The sequence below is a fragment of the Schistocerca gregaria genome, chromosome 1, assembly GCF_023897955.1.
Source record: "Schistocerca gregaria isolate iqSchGreg1 chromosome 1, iqSchGreg1.2, whole genome shotgun sequence".
Lineage (NCBI taxonomy): Eukaryota > Metazoa > Arthropoda > Insecta > Orthoptera > Acrididae > Schistocerca > Schistocerca gregaria.
Window position 1 is genome coordinate 162667855 of NC_064920.1, and position 24580 is coordinate 162692434.

The 24580-nt window shown below is 42.9% G+C and overlaps 1 protein-coding gene across 2 annotated transcripts in view; it reads right to left on the reverse strand.

The window, feature by feature from the left end:
• Window positions 1-1591: 1591 nt before the first annotated feature.
• LOC126335915 (uncharacterized) overlaps window positions 1592-24580 on the reverse strand; it is a 131218-nt gene continuing 108229 nt past the window's right edge. For both annotated transcript variants that reach the window (XM_049999392.1, XM_049999399.1), the window contains exon 4: window positions 1592-4726. In XM_049999392.1, coding sequence (XP_049855349.1) covers window positions 4409-4726 — 318 coding nt within the window. In that variant the 3' untranslated portion in view covers window positions 1592-4408. The remainder of the gene's footprint in view (window positions 4727-24580) is intronic.

Below are 24580 nucleotides of genomic sequence, written 5' to 3' on the forward strand. Positions count from 1 at the left end.
TCATTCAGTCAGATGTTGTCTAGCCATTCCAAATCCCGAAAACAGAGTAGAATACTCTTTCGCCACTGATCACTTCGCATTCGTTCCGTAATGTGTTGATATAGGTGGGCCAGTAAAACAGTATCGAACGCATTTATTGGCTCGAATGAAATTTTTTAAGCATTTCTTCTTGAGCAAGTTTCTCCTCCTCCTTACGAGTTCACTGACTTCCATAATGGTATAGTACTTTCTCTTTGTAATACCGCTGCGAAAGTACTGATACCCTCTCTTCATTGTACAGAGTTAAGAGTAGCTGGCTTCAACCCAACAGTGATCCTAGCTCGACTAGCTGCGTGACCCATCTTTATCTGAAGTCATCCTGGCATTTGCTTGCGGGCTCTATTCACCGGACCGTTGCACCACTGTTTTCTGCCGTTGTAACATTATGTGATTGACTTATCATTTTAAATCATTCACTAATCGAGCATTCGCTCGGCAACAGCTGCAGTTAGCAAACAATGTTGCGAGAATGTAAAAGGTGAACGACCTGTGACGTAACTTGTTTATTGTCGAAGCGACGTCCGAGATGCAGTGAGTTACTGACTTTGAAAACCGCGGCGCGAAGAACACTTTTACACATTCTTTTGATGTACGAGATATTCTCGATTAACTGTTGCTCAGTTACTCTTTTTTCTTCTCTTGTCTCTTGTGTCGGACGCGCATGTCTTGCCGCCGTATTATTATGGTTAAAACAATATTATTTTAATGTGAAGTAAAAGTGCAATACTCAAAGTGCAATACTGCATAGCAGTAGATTTATTGTGCGACGTGTATGTGAAAACGTCAAAGGAATTATTTTCATTACGAGAAGAGAAGTGCCAGTCAAAACGGCATCCGTGTTAAATCCTTCATTGCAGTGTTAGTTCGTCTATTAATTGCCATAAATTCAGAGTTAAATGGAACAGGTGTATGGACTATTTATTTAGTATAGAATCTATGTCTCACTCCTTCATGAAGTTATTTAATTTTCTTTATGTTTCTGCCAAATAGAGAGTTCACCCTCACGAATTCTTTCGTCGAAATCGGACGGAAGTTGCATGCAGCGAAATATTTTCTCCGCGCCATGTTCTACTGGTAACTGCATGATAAACTACGGTCCCTTAGGAAATTTTCATGTTGAGCTATCCAAAAGTAATTATATTTTGAATAGGCATTTACTCTCCTCTGCAATGCAACTTGCGACTGATCAGACGATCCAACAAGAAACAGCGCCCACGGTCGGCGTTCGCAAATATACTTCCAACGCTGATTATAGCTATATGTTACGGCACAAAAGTAAACATATTGTTATAATTAGCGACTACGAACGAGGACATTTATAACTGTATGTTTATGTATACACATTACGTAAACATATCGTTATACGTTGCCACAAGCGGACAAAGTACTGAACCCATTCGCCCACTGATCAGCTGAGAAACGGTCCTGACACCACACCAGCACTGGCTAACTTCACCTATAGTGGCACCTGGAGACACAGCTGGAGCGGAATCTAGAAGCTGGCGTGACAGATGGAACTTAAGGATGTGATTATTTTATAAAGACTCCAACAAAAGATTAACTCTGATTTTTATTCATAATGGAACATAATACAATAGGCTACGATCAGTTAATAAATTAAACAGCAAATTTTAATTATTCTTTCTTTACAAAGATTTTATTCATTTAACCACAACTTAAAAAAGTCTTCGACTTGGGATAAAAGAAGACAGAACTGGAAATTTGTGCTGTGACTATTTCTTGTTGGAGGTGTCGATTTCGCGACAGCGTCCACAGAAAATTTCCTTAGTCACAAGCGTCACATGGCTGCGTTGGCAGTGTGACGGATAGACCAGAGTTTTCCTTACTTACCAGAGATATCACGGTTGTCGTGCCCGAAGGGGCAACGCAGCCACTTGCCACTCAAATACTCTTCATGCGCTTGACGGCCCCTTCCTTTCTCCGCCTCTTTTCTGCTACTTACTTCTTGATTTATTACCTTCTCTTTCCGTAGAATTTATAATTTGTAAAGGATTTAATCACTGTCTTTCTGTAACCTGTCAGATCATGAAAAGACGGAAATTCACTCCAAGTAGTTCTATGAGTATAGCACTGCAAATAGAAATCACGTAACTGATTAACGATGAGCTGAAAAAAGTGTAGGATATGGGCCAATGAAACTGATTCGGAATCATTTATTATAGCCTTCTAATTCTTCGTTCAAGTTTAATTTCTGGTTCATATTTTGAGAAGCATCATTGTACCACTGCCAAATCCATGAACCTCACCATTGATAATGTAGTATTCTCGGAGGTGGAGTGGGAAACAAATTAAGTTGCAATAAAAATTACATGAATGACCGATGTGTGGGCTGTGAAAGATAGTGAGTGATCTTGTAACTGCCGTTATAATATATGGTTTGAGCAGAGGAACGTGGGAAACAATTTGATATAATAATTCAAATTTTTTAACGAGACAGATCAGCAGAGTGGTGCAAAATACTTTGATACCCAGACCAAAATTCGTTGTGAAGGTAGTTGTAAGGGCCATACGTAAATCTTAAGGGGAATGGGGACCTCAGCAGTAGTTAGATTCGTTTTGTATAGGACTACGAAAAGACAACATTGTGGGTACGGTTTATTATTATTTATCGTATGGATATATATACACCATTCAATTGACAGCATTATGTGCACAATGAAGTATAAAAGGAATATGCAGTAGCTCTGGTCTCAGTTGACATAACAGTTTGGGGTCAAGAGAGTCTATCCATTCCAATGTTGTCGGAGAGGCATTGCTGATATCCTTTGAGTCCCCACTGAAACATCTCTTGGGACTTTCCTCTACAGGGTGGTAAAGTGAAAGAGAGACAAAAAAATCTCTTGATGTTTTGATGAGAAAGATATCCTCAAAGAAGTTACGCATGTACTTATATTCAGAACTAGACTCGTTATGATACTATTGTTGAACTGTAGTGAATCATACTTTGAAAAATACATGGCCATGAAGAGATCTGCGATTAATGGCATCTACTCACATGTTCGGTAGGGAAACCTAAAACCACAAATTCGCCAGAAAAATATGGTTTGTTGAGCAAATCACTGCTACAGCAACAGTCTCAGCTTTTATTACCTATGACACTAATGATTCTTGTGGTCTCCGTACTGTTCCGTTCTTGTGCTGCCATAACTACATGTCTTTGTCTCATCAAAGACTGCAGTCAGTGGAGCCAAATTTGTGAGATAATTGTGTGTGTGTGCACGTTTGCGCGCCAATACATACTTCGACAATTTATTTAAAGTAATGCTTGCATTTTCAGCTTAGTCATTACAGAAAATTGAGAGAAACGCAAAATCTGAATAAAATTTATTTAAATGTTCCGGAGAACTTACTTTGTCTTTTTGTTTTACTTTTTTTAAATTGAAGAGATTTTTTGTAGTCGTCGTATAAATATAAATTACAGATGCAAGATATACAGAAAGCTTATTATCAACGTAATGTAGGGCATTCCAAGACCTTGGAACAGAAGAAGCAGCAACCAACAAAAAAATAAAACTATAAAATAAAAATAAACGAAAACGACGTCGAGGATATGAGAGCAAATTAGTCCGAAAGCGATTACCATTTGTATATACCGTAAACATTTATATTTAAAGTATCTGGAAGACTCAGTCATAATCGCATGTTATAACACAGTAGGAAATGCGTAAAAATTTGATTATAAATAAAATAGATTATCTTCTTGGAACTCTTTAAATAACGGTTACAATGCACATGGGAAGAATGCAACTCATGTGACACACAGGAAGAATAGAGCAAAACAGACTATCCCATTACCTCCACACTCTCTGAAAAATAATGTTGCTAGATGCGACTGGTACAAGCAGAAAAAGACCTCGAGGATCGCAAAATTTACGTGTGTGAGTTACAATCAAGAAAGTGCCACAACATGGGGTATTGAGGGAAAAGAGAGAAGGATCAAACAACAAATATGAACGGAGAGACGGAAAAACTTATTCGTTTTGCAAAAAGGAACAATGAACTGAAAGGAAGGGCGACAAGCACTGATTTCGCGTGGTCCTAGGCGACCAGTTCGCCAAAAAAGGAGATGTTAAGTTCATAATGCATTCCTATAATTTTCAACGGGTGCACTGCAGCTGTTTTACAGCAGTATTTGATCTCTATTGACGTGGTAGTTGTAACAACAGTAGAACAGTTACGGAATTAAGTCTGAGCACTTAGATAACTTCGATGGAGCGCTTTGTAAAACAAGTCTATTTACTCCAATCCTCATAGTACGAAAACTTGACACCAGGAGCGCTGGCGCATCACAGTGCTTCAGCACGTTGCCGCTACGCTGCGCTGCAGTATCAACAGACGGTCCACATCACTAGGGAGGGCCGAGCACGGTGGGCTTCCTGTTGGGGTCGGCCCAGGCGGGTCCACCGACGCGGCTCTTGGTCGGCGGCTTCACGTACTCCGCCTGCTTGCCGATCACGGGCACGTGCACAACCGGTAGCAGCCACGCGGTCGTGCCGGCGTCGATGGAGAAGACGCCGGCCACGCGCAGCACGAAGATGGCGAAGTTGGCGAGCGCGCACGTGTCCGCCACGCAGCACGCCGCGTTCACGCAGATGCCGGCGACCGAGATCTCCCCGGCGCGCTTCCGCAGCACCACGCCCACCGCCTCGTTCACCAGTCTCACCGCCTGTCGGCATACAGTCTCTCTCATTGGAAGGCTCTGAGAGCGCCAGAGCAAAACAGGCATGGACATCACTCGCTCCGCTGTCAGAGGCATTTGTTTAGGAAGTGGAGCCTACTGTGGGCTATCATAAGGAAGCATAGAATACGGTAGTTTTTCTAGTAGCCTTGGTCAGTTAAAATAACTACATTACCTGTACGTTAGGTGTCTGCATACCTATTAGGTATTACCTCATTTCGATCGCTCTGCTTGCGTGTGTGTAGGTGCCTTACCTTATTCCCCTAAAAACCGAAAGCAGTGAAATACTTAGAAACTGAGTGGGAAAATATATGTACAGGTTGGTCCATCGATAGTGACCGGGCCAAATATCTCACAAAATAAGCATCAAACGAAACTCGTCTAGTTTGAAGAGGGAAACCAGAGGGCGCCATGGTTGGCCCGCTAGATGGCGCTGCCATAGGTCAAACGGATGTCAGCTGCGTTTTTTTAAAATAAGACACCCCCCCCTCCCCATTTTTTATTACGTATTCGTGTACTACGGAAAGAAATGTGAATGTTTTAGTTGGACCACTTTTTTCGCTTTGTGACAGATTGCGCTGTAGTAGTCACAAACGTGTAAGTACGTGGTATCACGTAACATACCGCCAGTGCGGACGGTATTGCTTAGTGAAACATTACCCGTGTTAAAAATGGTCCGTTTACCAATTGCGGAAAAGGTCAATATCGTGTTGATGTATGGCTATTGTGATCAAAATGCCCAACGGGCGTGTGCTATGTATGCTGCTCGGTATCCTGGACGACATCATCCAAGTGTCCGGACCGTTCGCCGGATAGTTACGTTATTTAAGCAAACGTTACACGCATTGCCAAATGTACTGAGGTTGACGGACATCATTTTGAGCATTCATTGCATTAATGTGGTATATACAGGTAATCATGCTGTTACCAACTGTTCGTCTAAAATTGTGAGCCATATGTTTGTGACTGTAGCAGCGACACCTATCACAAAGCGAAAAAAGTGGTCCAACTAAAACATTCATACTTATTTACGTACTACACGAATATGTAATAAAAATGGGGGTTCCTATTTTTTTAAAAAGACGCAGTTGATATCCGTTTGACCTACCGAGCGAGGTGGCGCAGTGGTTAGCACACTGGACTCGCATTCGGGAGGACGACGGTTCAATCCCGTCTCCAGCCTTCCTGATTTAGGTTTTCCGTGATTTCCCTAAATCGCTTCAGGCAAATGCCGGGATGGTTTCTTTGAGAGGGCACGGCCGATTTCCTTACCAATCCTTACCTAACCCGGGCTTGCGCTCCGTCTCTAATGACCTCGTTGTCGACGGGACGTTAAACACTAACCACCACCACCACCACCACCACCGTTTGACCTACGGCAGCGCCGTCTAGCGGGCCAACCATGGCGCCATGTGGTTCCCCCCTTCAAGCTACACAAGTTTCGTTCTTTGTAGTTTTTTCGATTGAAGCTTATTTCGTGAGATATTTGGCCCCGTCACGATCGATGGACCACCCTATATACAGAGTGTTACAAAAAGGTACGGCCAAACTTTCAGGAAACATTCCTCACACACAAATAGAGAAAAGATGTTATGTGGACATGTGTCCGGACACGCTTAATTTCCATGTTAGAGCTCATTTTAGTTTCGTCAGTATGTACTGTACTTCCTCGATTCACCGCCGTGATTTCATACGGGATACTCTACCTATGCTGCTAGAACATGTGCCTTTACAAGTACGACACAACATGTGGTTCATGCACGATGGAGCTCCTGCACATTTCAGTCTAAGTGTTCGTACGCTTCTCAACAACAGATTCGGTGACCGACGGATTGGTAGAGGCGGACCAACTCCGTGGCCTCCACGCTCTCCTGACCTCAACCCTCTTGACTTTCATTTATGGGAGCATTTGAAAGCTCTTGTCTACGCAACCCCGGTACCAAATGTAGCGACTCTTCGTGCTCGTATTGTGGACGTCTGTGATACAATATGTCGTTTCCCAGGGCTGCATCAGCGCATCAGGGATTCCATGCGACGGAGGGTGGCTGCATTTTGAACATTTCCTGTAACAAAGTCTTTGAAGTCACGCTGGTACGTTCTGTTGCTGTGTGTTTCCATTCCATGATTAATATGATTTGAAGAGAAGTAATAAAATGAGCTCTAACATGGAAAGTAAGCGTTTCCGGACACATGTCCACATAACATGTTTTCTTTATTTGTGTGTGAGGAATGTATCCTGAAAGTTAGGCCGTACCTTTTTGTAACACCCTGTATATATATTCGTTCTACAACTTTGTCTCCCCATTTTGCAATAGACGGCAGTAGTGGAAAGTAGCGGCGCAAGTCGTTCGTCGTCAGTGTCATACAGTAAAGCTTAGACATTAGAGAACATAACGTCTTCAAAATATCAGTCGATTTTTGATTGCATCAAACGTATTCTCGACTGAATACGTCAACTTATGAGGCCAATTATCGTCGTCTGCTGGAGGTTTTAATTTTCTGCTTTGATATGAAGAAATCTGCGGTTGAGGCTCATAAAAAGCTGGGTAAGACCTATCATGAGACGTCTGTAAGTGACAGAACTTCGCAGAAAATGGTTTCCATACTTCAAGAATGGTGATTTTTGACGTTGAAGACCGGCATGGTTGTGAAAGAGAGAAAGCTTTCGATGTTACCGCAACCGGCGGGAACAATCACAGGAGATCGTTATCGAAAGCAATTGATTTGTTTGAGCCGAGCACTGAAAGTCAAACTGCCACACTACAGCGATAAACGTGAAAAAATGTTTTTGCAGCATGACAGTGCACGACCCCATGTCGAAAATTCCGTAAAAACATACTTGGAAACGTTGAAATGGGAATTTCTACCCCAACCGCTGTATTCTCCAGATATTCCTCCTTCTGACTGCCACCTTTTTCCATCTATGACACACGACCTAGCTGACTAGCACTTGCGGTCATATGAAGAAGTGCAAAATTTGATCGATTCATGGCTCCCCTCAAAAGATGCCTAGTTTATACACTGCGGGATTCGTATGATGTCCTAAAACTAGGAGAAAGAAGTGGCCAACGATGGCCAATACCTTGAAACATAAATTTTATGTATGTTTTTCACAATAAAGTCTCGAACTTCGAGAAAAAGCGGCGGAAGCAAAGTTGTAGACCTAGTAATACAATAATAAACTACTGGCCATTAAAATTGCTACACCAAGAAGAAATGCAGGTGATAAACAGGTATCCACTGGACAAATATGTTATACTAGAACTGATTGTGATTACATTTTCACACAATTTGGGTGCATACATCCTGAGAAATCAGTACACAGAACAACCACCTCTGCCCGTAATAACGGCCTTGATACGCCTGGGCATTGAGTCAAACAGAGCTTGGATGGCGTGTACAGGTACAGCTGCCCATGCAGCTTCAACACTCATCAAGAGTAGTGACTGACGTATCGTGACAAGTCAGTTGCTCGGCCACCATTGACCAGACGTTTTCAATTGGTGAGAGATCTGGAGAACGTGCTGGACAGTGCAGCAGTCGAACATTTTCTGTATCCAGAAAGGCCCGTACAGGACCTGCAACATGCGGTCGTGCATTATACTGCTGGAATGTAGGGTTTCGCGGGAACCAAATGAATGGTAGAGCCACGACTCGTAACACATCTGAAATGTAACGTCCACTGTACAAAGTGCCATCAATACGAACAAGAGGTAACCGAGACGTGTGACCAATGACACCCCATACCATCACGCCGGGTGATACGCCAGGATGGCGAAGACAAATACACGCTTCCAATGTCGCCAAACACGGATGTGATCATTATGATGCTGTAAACAGAAACTGGAATCATCCGAAAAAATGACGTTTTGCCATTCGTGCCCCCAGGTTCGTAGTTGAGTACACCATCGCAAAGGCCTGTGATGCAGCAAGGGAACCGCAGCCATGGTCTCCGAGCTGATAGTCCATGCTGCTGCAAACGTCGTCGGACTGTTCGTACAGATGGTTGTTGTCTTGCAAACGTACCCATATGTTGACTCAGGGATCGATACATGGTTGCACGATCCGTTACAGCCGTGCGGGTAAGATGCCTGTCATCTCGACTGCTAGTGATACGACGCCGTTGGGATCCAGCACCGCGTTCTATATTTCCCTCCTGAACCCACCGATTCCATATTCTGCTAACAGTCATTGGATCTCGACCAACGCGAGCACGATACGATAAACCGCAATCGCGATAGGCTACAATCCGACCTTTATCAAAGTCGGAAATGTTCAAAAATGGTTCAAATGGCTCTGAGCACTATGGGACTCAACATCGATGGTCATCAGTCCCCAGAACTTAGAACTACTTAAACCTAACTAACCTAAGGACATCACACAACACCCAGCCATCACGAGGCAGATAAAATCCCTGACCCCGCCGGGAATCGAATCCGGGAACCCGGGCGTGGGAAGCGAGAACGCTACCGCACGACCACGTGATGCGGGCGTCGGAACTGTGATGATAAGCGTTTCTCCTCCTTACACGAGGCATCACAACAACGTTTCACCAGGTAACGCCGGTCAACTGCTGTTGGTGTATGAGAAATCGATTGGAAATTGTCCTCATGTCAGCACGTTGTAGGTGTCGCCACCGGCGCCAACCTTGTGTGAGTGCTGTGGAAAGCAAATCGTTTGCATATCACACATCTTCTTCCTGTCAGTTAAATTTCGCGTCTCTAGCCCGTCATCTTCGTGGTGGAGCAATTTTAATGGCCAGTAGTGTAATCTCGAGAAAATGAATTGCTGGTAGCCTGATACTTAAAAGTAAACAATATTTACCGGAAAATTGAAACTGTCAATGATTAATTTTTATTGGAAAACTGTTGTTTTGTAAAGTGAAACTGAGGGATAAGTAAAAATCATATTGCGCTTGGAAACACATTTTCCTCAAGAAAGAGGTACAATAAAAAAAATTCAAAACAAAAACGTGTGAAACATAGCATAAATATATCATCAAACTTATATGGGGTCATTCCATAAGACATGTCAGCTATGGTAAATCTTGCATTAATGCGACAGCATGGAACTTCTACTATGTGCACTGAACCAGTAAGGCAGTGGGTATCTGAATGCCAACATTAAATAGGCCTCCAGTACAGGAGATGACAGACTGTAATAGAACACACGCACTGGAACGCTGCGTACATTTATTGTGCACGAGTACAAATGGAACAAAAATGAATCAGAATCAACTATAATGTTCTTCTAAATAGTACCCCCAGTGCATCCACACAGCATTGCCAATTATGAGGAAGACGTTGAATGCCACTGGCAGTGCCATCAATGTGTGCCACCTGTCGCCAAAATTCCTTAAGGATTGTTGTCCTGTTTGCAAGAGCTTCCCAGGCAATGGTTTCTTCAGTTGTGGCATGAGGTCAGTATGACATGGACTGACGTCTAGTGACTTGGATGTTTGGGGAAGGATTTCCCACGCCCACCACTATACACAATTCTTGATGACACCTGCACTGTGGGCTGTAGCGCATCATGGAGTGTGACTGCATTATCCAGCAAATGCCGGACGTTTTCGCCGAAGTGTACATCGCAGATGCAGAAAGTTGTGTTAGTATTGGGCACTGACGGTGTGGCCGTTCCTAATATACAGTAATGGAAATAGTATTCATACACTAGAGCGTGGAAAAGTAAACTGCCTTTATTGACAATACGAAACCAAAAACACTAATTGGATATGCACTATACACATTGGCCAGTCGCCAATGCGAACAAGCCTTTACAAAACAAAATACAAAAACGTCTGCCACGTACTTTACTGCGCTGGAAATGAAGTATTCATACACCACCAGAAAATGACACTTCTAACAAAGCCAGAACATTTTTAATACTTCGTATGAGTACCCTTTCGATGTATTACTTCTCGCAACCTCCGTGGCATGGCATGGACCAATTTTTTTGTAATTTCCGACGTGATACCTTCCCATTCTCGAAGAAGAGTGTATTTCAAAGAGGCCTTACTACGGATGTCGTGTTTTCTCACTCGTGTTTCTGGCTCACTCCACAGTCCAGACTCTGAGCTGGTGTTTTAAGAGTGTGTGGAGTGTTGTAGAGCAACCACAGCCGGACAATTTGCGCCGTATGTTTGGGATCATTGTCCTGTTGGAAGTAATAATTTCTAGGAAGACCAAAGGCGTCAACACTCTGTTGTAAGTTTTGTTTGAGAATGTTCATATACACAAATCTGTCGATGGTACCTTCCACAAACACTAATTTTCCGACACCGGAGGCTGACATACAGCCCCATACCATCACTCCAACACCTCCGTGCTTCACCGTGGGTTGAATGTTGTTTCGGTCGAAGTCTGTATTCGGTCTTCTCCAGACCAAGATCCTACCATCATTGTGCACGATATTAAATTTGATTTCATCACAAAACATACAGTGTCCCAGAAGTCTGCTGTTTCGCGAATTCCATCTGTCACTTCCTGTTCTTTTTGCTGGTGTAGGGGTTCCGTCACGGGACCCTGGCTCTGTAGCCCGAACGATTGAGAATGGTACGAACTGCCCTTGGAGTGACGTCCTTTCGGAAGTGGTCCTGTACATATGCGGATAGTGCCGACGCTGTCGTTTTCGGTTTTTTCTGGATGATTCTTAGTAGCATTCTGGTCTCTGTTGTTGTAAGCTTCTGTGGACGACCGTGTCGTTCACTGTTTATTACTACATGTCTGTCCTTATATCGCTTAATGATAGATCGCACAATCGCTCGGCTTCGTCCTATGATGTTCGCAATTTCGGCATACGACTTGTGTTGAAGATATTGGGCGACAACGATGTTTCGTTCCTCAATGGTCGTTTCCTTCCCCTTGCGGCCCATTCAGCTGTTCCACGGTACCCACGCCGACGTGCTGTCGCTTCACAGCCGCCACACGACTACACAAGTGTGGGATGCACTCCGGGGCTGCGTCAGCCGTTTGGCTGAAAGTAGTCCGCCGTATGAATACATTTTGTCCTGTCGTAGACTGTGCGGAGTGTAACATATTTTGTTTCCTCAGAATAGATTCGTGGCGTACGGTAAGCTTCATTACCAAGAACATGGTTATCTGACGCTACATCATCGTACTTATTCGTATCGGCGCTGTGGGTGATTTAATATCCCAACACACCATCGTAGTTTGTCACCACCTACTGTATGAATACTTATTTCTGTGACTGTATAAGGGTAGTCATACGCCAGAATGGGCAAGTCCTTCGCGTGTTATGCCCTATCACCCGCAACTGCTTGTAGTTCCGCATGACACCGAGTAGCATTTTGCCCAGTGAGAAAGGCAACTTTCACGTATGCTCGCTGTTCCACTCTGCGTATACACATCTTGTAGTAAGGCAACGTTAGCAGTGAATGTTACAGACGTACCGCCTCACTGTCGCAGAAGGTCGCAATATGTGTTTGATTTCGGTACTGTTTGCCGCGGGCTTCCTAATATGTTTATTGCGATGACGCCACAAGTTTGCACGATGTGTCATAGTGCCTATGACTCACGGCGTGACCCTCTTATAAAACATGTTTCTATTATTCATACGCCGGCCGCGGTGGCCGTGCGGTTCTGGCGCTGCAGTCCGGAACCGCGGGACTGCTACGGTCGCAGGTTCGAATCCTGCCTCGGGCATGGGTGTGTGTGATGTCCTTAGGTTAGTTAGGTTTAAGTAGTTCTAAGTCTAGGGGACTTATGACCTAAGATGTTGAGTCCCATAGTGCTCAGAGCCATTTGAACCATTATTCATACAGAACCTTCGCATTTGTCAATAATAACAGGAAACTCTTTCCTTTGGTCATGATGAAGAACGTTCTATTGAGTTCAAAATAACAACAATAATAATATAGATTTTTATGTTTGTAAATGTAAACTGTACTTGAATCAAAGTAATTGTTTTAGTTACATAAAAACACAGTAGTTACGCGACCAACTAATTTTTAATACTTATAAAATGTAATTTATAAGTTGTAAGGATACAAAATGCATACTGGATTAAGACTAAACGATGTGCCGTTCTGATTATGTGCAAAGCAACAAAAGAAACAAGAAAACAAAGAGAAGTGGTCTGTTTCCATTTTATGTCTCAGAGATTCATTTATGTTTCTTTTCCTATCAGTGCTAACAAATCTACAGTAAACCTGCCATTTATTGCGTCATATATGTACTGTACCAAAACTGCCGAACCATTGTTTTGCTAGAGCGCAACTCTTCTTAGGGGGAAACTAGAATCTGTGGCGTAGCTAAGTTGTTTGGTACCCGATGTGGAAATTTAAGTTGTCACCTCCATCCCTCCAACTCCACAGAAACATCAAATAATTCTTTATTGAGGAAGAGAGTTTTTGCCGACCGTTGTGGCCGAACGGTTCTAGGCGCTTCAGCCCGGAACGGTGCTGCTTCTACGGTAGCAGGTTCGAATCCTGTCTCGGGCATGGATGTGTGTGATGTCCTTAGGTTAGCTAGGTTTAAGTAGTTCTAAGTCTCGGGGACTGATGACCTCAGATGTTAAGTCCTATAGGGCTTATAGCCATTTGGACCCTTTTTAAGAGAGTTTTTGATACCTGTTGTTAAGTAAGCAAAGCGTAATTTGTAAATAGGTTTTGAGAGTGTTAACAAGTAAGTAAATTCCATCCTCATAAATAACACAGTTTAACTGATTATTAATGAAGCAATAAATATAACCAGAGACATTCTTTGTCATACGTACCTTTATCATGTAATTTAGTCTCTCTTCCTTCTGTTCTTTTTCTGCTGCAAATTTTGAAACTGCGTCGACAAAACCGACATCATTAGCTACACTACGAGGGATGTTCAATAAGCAACGCAAGACATTTTTTTCTGGGCCAATTACGTTGAAAAAATGCGGAATTTGTCTGGGATGTCGTGGAATATGCCTGCTTCAGCCCCTATAGTTTCATGAAGTTCTGATACGTGAAGGCGTTGTAAGTAGCCTTCAAAATGGCGCCAGTAACGGAGAAACTGTCATTGAGTTTCTTTTAGCGGAAAACCAAACTATCGCAGATACTCAAAGTTGCTTGCAGAATGTCCACCGATACCTGGTAGTGAACGAAAGTAAGGTGAACAGTTGGAGGAGGCATCTGTCATCATCGCAACATCACGAAACCTGTCCGATCTGCTTCGTGGGCGGCATAGACCTGTGATCAAGGCGGCATCTTTAACCTGTCATGGCGACCGACTTCTGGAACTCTTAAGGGGTTATTGCCTTTGATATCCTCCGTCATGGTGCAGCGATCAACTCGGACGTGTGTTGTGTCATCCTCAGGATATTGAAGGAACGACTTGAGCGTGCTTGTCGCCATAAAAATGCAAAGAAACGCCTCCTTCTCCACGACGATGCAAGGACTCAAACAAGTATGCACACCAGAGAGGAGCTCACAAAATTTCGTTGGACTGCTCTTCCTCATCAACCATACAGCTCTGATCTCGCACCTTCAGATTTCCTTCTGTTCGACCCAGTGAAGGATGTACTCCGCGGAAAACAGTACGTGGATGACGGAGAAACGATTGATTCAGCAAGATGTTGGCTCCAACGTCGACGAGTAGAATGGCACCATGCGGACACACAGATCCTGCCGGAAAGGTGGCGTAAGGTCGTCGCATTGAATGGAGATTATGTTGAAAAACAGGGTTTTTCAGCCAAAAGCAGCGCCTAGAACCGCTCGGCCACCCCGTCCGGCTCCCTCTTTTCAACCACACACAAACATCAAATAATTTTTTTACTAGGAAAGCCATTTTTTGATTCCAGTGGTTAAGTAAACAAGAGAAGACGAACTAAATATTCCAGAATTCGAATCGAGAACCCTGCCAACATTACTAACTTAGAAGTAAATATCCTCGGAGTAGTGAAGCAACTTAAATCACTTAATAAAAGCAAGTCTTCTGGTCCAGACTGTATACCAATTAGGTTCCTTTCGGAGTATGCTGATGCATTAGCTCCATACTTAACAATCATATACAACCGTTCGCTCGACGAAAGAACCATACCCAAAGACTGGAAAGTTGCACAGGTCACACCAATATTCAAGAAAGGTAGTAGGGGTAATCTACTAAATTACGGGCGCATATCGTTAAAGTCGTTATGTAGCAGGATTTGGAACATATATTGTGTTCGAACATTATGAATTACCTCGAAGAAAACGGTCTATTGACACACAGTCAACGTGGGTTTAGAAAACATCGTTCCTGTGAAACACAAATCAACACATGAAGTGTTGGGTGCTATTGACTAGGGATTTCAAATCGATTCCGTATTTCTGGATTTCAGGAAGGCTTTTGACGTGGTATCACACAAGCGGCTAGTAGTGGACGGTTCTAAGCACTATGGGACTGAACTTCTGAGGTCATCAGTCCCCTAGAACTTACACTACTTAAACTTAACTAACCTAAGGACATCACAACATCCATGTCCGAGGCAGGATTCGAACCTGCGACCGTAGCGGTCGCACGGTTCCAGACTAGCGCCTAGAACCGCTCGGCCACCCCGGCCGGCGCGGCTCGTAGTGAAATTGCGTGCTTATTGAATATCGTCTCTGTTATGTGACTGGATCTGTGATTTCCTGTCAGAGAGGTCACAGTTCGTAGTAATCGACGGAAAGTCATCGAGTAAAACAGAAGTGATTTCTGGCGTTCCCCAAGGCAGTGTTATAGGCCCTTTGCTGTTCCTTATCTATATAAACGATTTGCGAGACAATCTGAGCAACCGTCTTCGGTTGATTGCAGATGACGCTGTCATTTAGCGACTAATAAAGTCATCAGAAGATCAAAACAAACTGCAAAACGATTTAGAAAAGATATCTGAATGGTGCGAAAAGTTGTAGTTGACACTAAATAACGAAAAGTGTGAGGTCATCCACACGAGTGCTAAAAGGAACTCGTTAAACTTCGGTTACACAATAAATCAGTCTTATCTAAAAGTTGTAAATTCAACTAAATACCTAGGTATTACAATTACGAACAACTTAAATTGGAATCAGAGCTCGTACGGAAAGATACAGGTGTTCATTATTTCCGTGCTAAACGAGATTGGAAGAATAGAGAATTGTGAAGGTGGTTCGATGAACCCTCTTCCAGGCACTTAAATGAGATTTGCAGATTATCGATGTACACGTAGATGTAGATGTATAACGTTAATTATTTTATGAATGTTAACAAAAAAGTAAAACATAGTGTTATAAATAACAGAGCTTAATTGATTATTAATGAATCAGTACAAATAACGAAATACATTCTTAGCGATAGGTAGTTTTAACATGATCGATATCTTTAGTTACACTATTTTCAATACTCAAAATAGCCACACTAGTGAGTCATCCTTCACTCATACCGGACCTCAGATAACTCAGGTACTTAGGAAGCACAAATGAAAAAATATTTTATTCGATCTTCTGAAGACTGCGTCTTGTGACGGTATAGGCTCTCTCGCTTCTGGTCATGCACCATAGTGGCAGTTTACAGGGGAGCAATAATACAACAACAACACAAGTACACTATTCCACATGTGTAGACAATAAAAAAAAGGACATTGTAGTAGGAAGTTCCAGGATATGCAAAAGAAAATTCTCTGGGTCATTTTCATCCGACGCAAGTATTTGCATTACATAATTTAAAAAATTACACTGCCGCATCTACGACGTCCTATCGCAGTCGCGTGATTTATAACACATAACAGCCGTGACTTGGTTGTAACCACATACGAGGAATATCAACTAGACAACCAGATCTTGAAGAGAACTAAAATTTAATGTATTCACGTCGGTACTAGAGCTACACATTTTTTTAAAATCTAGATATCTCCTCTACCCTAAACCTCAGTGTTTTACTCTCTCAGTACCTTCGATAATAAAGGGTCTGCTTTCATTATTTTACAATCTCAAACCTGTACTTACCACAAAATAATACCAGCAAGAATACGTTTATTATTTGATAACAGAAGTACATTAGACAGTGCTAATACGTTGAGCAGAACTACTAAAAGGTGTACCAAAGGTGTAGTGTTTATTAATTTATATACCTTTTAATTTTATAATAGTAATGTAATATATCAGAGCTGGGGCTCGTGATACGGTCAAACATGTGGAGTTACTACGATAATGATGGAAGCTGAAGCAATGAATTACAATTTGTGCCACAGCCGGGCCTCGAACAAAGGTCTTCTTGTTTACTAGGCAGAAATACTGGCGATTACTTCACTGCAGTACTATGCTCAACAGTGCTGCACGAACTACCCAACACAATCTTCAATTCAGATGTTCAGCTTATTTTCCCTTACATTGTCACTATTACAAGGGCTCTCCGCCATTGGAATAACACCCCAGAGTTGGACATAATGGGGAAGACCTGTACCACAAGTGATCTAACAGAACTTATTACTAAACTTTCTACAATACATTTAAGTCTCACATTTATCTCCGATAAAGATCTTTATCGTAGATAAAGACAGATTTAAATGTCTTGGGGAAAATTTAATTATAAATTTTGGAGTTACGCAGAATAAAATCTGTTATAATGGAGTGTTGACAGGACACTGTCAACTCCATAAGAGAAAAATAGTTAGCACACATGTGCTGAAGTAAACATTGAAATAACTTAGTGGCTTGTCTGTGTTCAAAAGATGACTCTGAGCACTGTGCGACTTAACTTCTGAGGTCATCAGTCGCCTAACTAACCTAAGGACATCACACACATCCATGCCCGAGGCAGTATTCGAGCCTGCCACCGGAGCGGTCGCTCGCCTCCAGACTGTAGCGCCTAGAACCGCACGTCCACTCCGGCCGGCCTTGTCTGTGTATTCGAGAATATTACTCTTGGGATTACATTTTATAAAAGTCTTGTGAATACCTGGGTTGGACAAACAGGCATTTGAGCTGGGTGCTACACTGTATTATTCGTGCAAACAACACTCAGAGCGTGGCTGAGGGGAGCGACTATAAATGGGAAATGCCTTTACTGTCGCTCCCATTTGCTACCGCGCCGAGTGCCAAATTTGTTTGCGCGTGTAGTACGTTTATCAGCTGAAGCTGGAAGTAATGAGGTACATTAGCAGCCAAAAGCGAGGACAATTTGACAAATAAATCGAAACCCGTTTTCAGTCGCGCAATGTCTTGGAATCCCTATGAGAAACTGTGATGACCACGATCACGTTACATGGTAACTCTCAATGCTCTCCTGTCTTCTGCCATCCAGACCCGCGTAATTTCCACTTCCCTTGATGTCGCCTATTATCCTGTATCTCCTCCTTCCTCTCAACCTCCTCCCACGAACTAAACCTTGCGTCTGGCAGCAGGCATTCTCGTCCCGTAGAATGTCCCGTCCAGTCCCTCCTTATAACTTGCAGCAGTCTTCTCTCACCAACACTATCCAACACTCCTTCGTTTCTTGCTCTTTCCATCCAGCTTATCCTCTCCATTCTCCTCCACATCCACACTCAAATGATTCTAGCGTATCCCGGACTGCTAAGCATCAGGATGGGTGACATGGAAGGCTGATTTACAGCATACAGTGAAACACTGGTAGTACTGCCACGTGTTCAAGCAGACTTGTACAGCACTCCAGAGCTACGGCTCGTGATATTGCACTGTGTGCTTACAGGCGCAGCCGATCGCGGAATGCGCTGATGTTCCGATCCGCTGGTGAAATCCGTTGTTCTGGGTTGTCGAGAACCCCAAAAGAACGCGACCCCGTGAAGAACGAGCATGGCCCGCTCATGTCTTCCTAGCGTTGCCGGCTGTGCCGTCTCCATGTCGTGCGTTTGCGTGCAGTAGCTGACACCAGATGCTCGTTGCCGAGCAACAATGCCCCGGTTATCCCCAAGGGATCGACCGAGACGATGACCGATGTCGTCTAGGTGGTTAGGAGGCCGTGGCGGTGCGCCTTCCTCAGCCAGATTTTAGACAGCTTGCCTTCCGTCGGCTGAAGCCCTTCGGATAGTGGATGCTGTCAGCAAAACAGCTCCCTGCACCGGCGAAGTTTCTACGACCGCTGCACCACAGATAGGCATGCATTCCAGGAACGCTTTGAGTCAATCAGCCGATCTTCACCACCAAGGGTGGGTCGTGGTTTCTCTAAAACTCATAAGCACGTCATTCTCTCCGATTCAGACAGACAGAATGGTGGACCGCTTTGAGGCCCTAATCTCGAATCATTATAGCTACACATCTGACGTAGTCATACTGCAGGGGGACGAGTAAGTTTGCTTCCTATTACCTATCTTTTTTTTTTACCTTGGGTTTGTGAGCTTCACAGATTTGGAAAGCTAATCGCGGATTCATAGCAATTTTCCATACGATTTGAGATACGTACCAGTTGTTAACAGTACATTCCGTACCAACTGAGCTTCATTAAAGCAGTCATTTGTTATAGTTTTGCGTACATCAACGTCTAAATTATATAATTGTGGTACAGATTTGAGAAAAATAAACTCATACGTTGAAGCTTAGGAGCGTTTTTGCTTTTGTAATTTGTCCTACAGCTGTCCTGGCCAGGCGGCCCTAACTTAAAAACTTGCGTAGCTAAATTTTGCTATCACTGTGGCGGTGTTACGCCGTAAAATAGGTGCCACTACCTGGAACATTCAGTGTGTGTTGTAGGAAATTTAATTCATTTATATAAGTAATGATTAAATGAGAGTTGCTCTCATTTGTGTTTACCTCAGTGTTGAGATATCGAGAGATTCAGTGGCTGTTACTAGCGCAATTTGTTGGTTGAATGTACAAGGCATACAGTCGCTTCTATAAAGTTTCGGTCTTGAGCACATAAGCGAGGTAAGCAGTTGGCACGCTCCACTGTCAACAGCACTTCACCAGCCCACTGCACACATCACATTTCAGTATTACCAAAATATACTGGCGATGTTAATGGATTTTGTCAAAGCGAATCTTTACGGGAAGATGTACACGGGAATGTTTTTGTACCTCAACAGTGTTCCAGCTCATGACGCAGAGAACACAGTCACACATCCTGTTTCTCTAGGCTACCGAATTTTGCCTCCCTACTCATATTCTAGGAACAAGACACCCAGTAACTACTTTCTGTTTACTCGGACTAAGAAACCACTATGCTAATTACTTTGCATAATCAAATGAATCTATGGGGTTCCAGAGACATTTTCGAGACTCAAACATATTTGATACGTAAAAGCAGACTGAAGTAACTAATGAAAATTTATACCAATGCTGGGATTCGAACTCGGCACGCCTGCTCACTAGGCAGATGTGCTGACCACTACGCCACGCCGGCACCGTTGCTTTTCGTAACTGCGCAGACTATGCTAGGATGCCTCCCTTCTTGATCCAGATTCCAATTTGCACTCACCCCGCTTGGTAACCCCCCGAAACTCAAACAGCATTGGAGGTGCTCTCCAACTGTATTGGAAACCCAGGCAGAGGTGCTTTAATCGTACAGCTAAGCATAGGCACTGTGCGTGGGTGGTGTAATGTTTCGCACATCTGTCTTGTGAGACTGGCACGGTAGATCAGTGTGTTTGGTCAGAGGGCTGGCTGCTCCCTGAAGTAAATAAACTGAGTGAAAGGATCAACACTGAACCTCTCCGCCACAACCTAAACGGAACGAACAATGGCGAACCAAAAGAAGGATTTTTTTTTTTTTTTTTTTTTTTTACTGAGCAGGATAGGATACGCGGGCACGAATCTCAGCCTTCATTCGCCTCTTCAGTCTGCCTATACAGTGTGGTCCATTGATAGTGACTGAGCCAAATATCTCACGAAATAAACGTCAAACGAAAAAACTACAAAGAATAAAACTCGTCTAGCTTGAAGGGGGAAAGCAGATGGCGCTATGGTTGGCCCACTGGATGGCGCTGCCATAGGTCAAACGGATATCAACTGCGTTTTTCAAAAATAGGAACTCGCATTTTTTTATTACATATTCGTGTACTACGGAAAGAAATGTGAATGTTTTAGTTGGACCACTTTTTTCGCTTGGTGATAGATGGCGCTGTAATAGTCACAAACATATGGCTCACAATTTTAGACGAATAGTTGGAAACTGGGAGATATTTTAAATTGAAATACAGAACGTAGGTACGTTTAACATTTTATTTCGGTTGTTCCAATGTGATAATCTACCTTTGTGAACTTATCATTTCTGAGAACGCATGCTGTTACAGCGTGATTACCTGTAAATACCACATTAATGCAATAAATGTTCAAAATGATGTCCGTCAACCTCAGTGCATTTGGCAATACGTGTAACGACATTCCTTTCAACAGCGAGTAGTTCGCCTTCCGTAATGTTCACACTTGCATTGACAATGTGCTGACACATGTTGTCAGGCGTTGTCGGTGGATCACGAAAGCAAATATCCTTCAACTTTCCCCACAGAAAGAAATCCGGGGGTCAGATCCGGTGAACGTGCGGGTAATGGTCTGGTGCTTCGACGACCAATCCACCTGTCACGAAATATGCTATTCAAATAGAGCTTCAACTGCACGCGAGCTATGTGCCGGACATCCATCATGTTGGAAGTACATCGCTATTCTGTCATGAAGTGGAACATCTTGTAGTTACATCGGTAGAACATTACGTAGGAAATCAGCATACATTGCACCATTTAGACTGCCATCGATAAAATGGGGGCCAATTATCCTTCCTCCCATAATGCCGCACCATACATTAACCCGCCAAGGTCGCTGATGTTCCACTTGTCGCAGCCATCGTGGATTTTCCATTGCCCAATAGTGCATATTATGCCGGTTTACGCTACCGCTGTTGGTGAATGACGCTTCGTCACTAAATAGAACGCGTGCAAAAAATCTGTCATCGTCCCGTAATTTCTCTTGTGCCCAGTGGCAGAACTGTACACGACGTTCAAAGTCGTCGCCGTGCAATTCCTTGTGAATAGAAATATGGTACTGGTGCAATCGATGTTGATGTAGGATTCTCGACACCGACGTTTATGAGATTCCCTATTCTTGCGCAATTTGTCTGCTACTGACGTGCGGATTAGCCGCGACAGCAGCTAAAACACCTACTTGGGCATCATCATTTGTTGTAGGTCGTGATTGACGTTTCAGATGTGGCTGAACACTTCCTGTTTCCTTCAATAACGTAACTATCCGGCGAACGAAAAAAAGGGTTCAAATGGCTCTGAGCACTATGTGACTTAACTTCTGAGGTCATCAGTCCCCTAGAACTTAGAACTACTTAAAGCTAACTAACCTAAGGACATCACACACATCCATGCCCGAGGCAGGATTCGAACCTGGGACTGTAGCGGTCGCGCGGTTCCAGACTGTAGCGCCTAGAACCATTCGGCCACTCGGCCAGCTGTAATTAATGTTTGGGTAGCATCTAGAGTAATTTAAATTCTTTACCCTTACTAATTCTGTTAAAATTTTGAATTTTTTGATTCATCCTTCACTACAATCTTAAGCACCTCCTATGTAGATTTCATCGGTGTTCATACAGGGTGAATCAGCTGCCCCCAATCGCCGTCGGTTTATATAACCGAGGTGTTATATCGGGCCTTCAGAAACTACGCTCGAGGTTTTCCTATTCGCTCGACCGCTACACCCAGATTCTACAGAAAAAGTGAGAAGAAGCTTTTTTGTAGGAAATTCGATGCATTTCAATTTTGTTCCGGATTACGTTTTTGCTAGAGGCCGTAGTGTTCGAGTTATTCTAGAAAAACGCACAAAACATACCTTCAGTCACATGTCCACTCCCACATTCTGTCCCCTCCGGTCAGGATTTCTAGTTTGTTGTCCATAGCAGTCCCTCCTACCACTGTACAAAAACTTCGACTGCACGAATTACTTCCTACATTCGGCCTTCTTTGGTCTTCAGTGACTGGTTTTATTACGCCACCGCCTTAATTGAGGATTTACAAATCGTAAAATTGACATTTATGTAAATTTTAATTAACAATTTGGTGAATTTTAACAGCGTAAAATAAACAATTACCTTGTATTCGTCAGACCTTCTGACTACGAAAGTACTGTGCTTGTTCATTTTACGCTGACCTAACGCACAGGATGTCAAGTGCATAAAAATAGCACATTATAAAAGGTTTGCCGTCGCTACAATAGTTAAAAACGTAAAGCGCCTTGTACAACAGGCTACGTCCATATATATATATTTTACAGTTGTTTCTTGTATCATACAAGCAGGGTGATAGCACAACTATCTACATAAGCTGGACATATACCAAACAGTTCGAATCCACTTGGCGAATAAGGTAAACTGGCAGGTATTATTGCAAAGATAACCATCGTATAGCGTGTTGCAGCCACTAGATGTCTCTCACATCGGAACCATGTAATTGATTGTAAGTAATTCTCTTTTCATATTTTTTGTACCAAGGCTGGAACAACTTGTCGAAGTAATTGGTTTTAGTGCAACATTTACAAACGTCGTTTTTCTTTCATCGCTTTCATGGGCACCTAAATTAATAATATAATGAAGCAGCCGGCCAAGCTGGTAATATAATAGTCCAATCAACAGAGAAGAAAAAAGGTCGATTGTCGGGAATAGTTCATGAAGTCGGAAATTTTTGTACAATGATAGGAAGGAGTACCACGAGCAACATAGTAGAAATCCTGACTGGCGAGGGAAGAGTGTAGGTGTGGAGGTGCGTTTGAAGATCACTTTTGTACGTTTTTCTGAGTAATTCGAAAAAGGTCGCCTCCAGCGAAAACACATTCTAATACATAATGTAACTGCATTAAATTTCCTACAAAAAAAAGGTCCCGTTCATTTTTTTCTGTAGGACTAAAAGTTTGCGCGTAGGTAGCGAGAGAATATGAAAATTTCATTTGTTGTTTTTGAAGGCCAGATATAGTACTGCGTGTTTCATAAACTGACAGCGGTAGGGGCAGCTGAATCAGTCTGCATATTCAGGTGGTTATTTGTTGATAAAGGATTTGCATTTCCGGAGGGTTTTTTGTTCTTTCCAGTTCTTTTAATATGCATCACACTTCTGCTGTCTTCATTTACAATAACCTTGTCTCTTTGGTATTCATAAACAACAAGGCTCTAGAATTTGTTTAATGGTATACAACTGGTAACGTAACCCGCAATTAAGAATTCAGCTTTAGTGCAAACAAGCGATAACGAAAACAGCAGAAGCAGAGAGAAAATGAGACGCTTGTGGTGGAAACAACGCAAGTGTTTACGAGCAACTGATAGCGTCCTATCTGTGGGGATCGATGAAATCTACAACAGACTGACAGACGTGGCAATAAACGTACAGGGGCCACCGGAGGGGAGGGGGGGGGGGGGGGGAGGGCACCGTCATCCCATGTTTTATACGCAACACAGGAATGCGACCGGATCGTTAAAGCCACAGGTACCCGTGTTTACTTACACAATGGTGCTGTCACATCTGCTCATTTCATACAGCAGTATTTGCTACTCTCATTTCTGCATACTTGTTCCTCTATGTGAAAGGAGACGAGAGATAAATACATGCCAGATATTCATTGAATGTTCTTGCGAGAACTGAATGGCGATCTGTTTAAGTGTTAAAAAACCATTCAACAGCTCAGATCGCATAATTTTAACCGGTTTCAACAGACTATGCTGTCATCTTCAGGTCTGTAGGAAAGTGCATATACATGGAATATGTCTCAAAAATTAAGATGTAAGATGTTCAGATATTAAGTTTTAGATCGGTGTTACAAAAACGGAAAGTGGGCCTGTACATTTACATACGTTAAAATCTTTTATTGTAAAACACGTTCATTTTATGCTGACCTCACTCGCAAGATGTCAAGTATATAAAAATAATATATTATAAAAGGTTTGCCATTGCTAAACTATTTATAAACAAAAACCA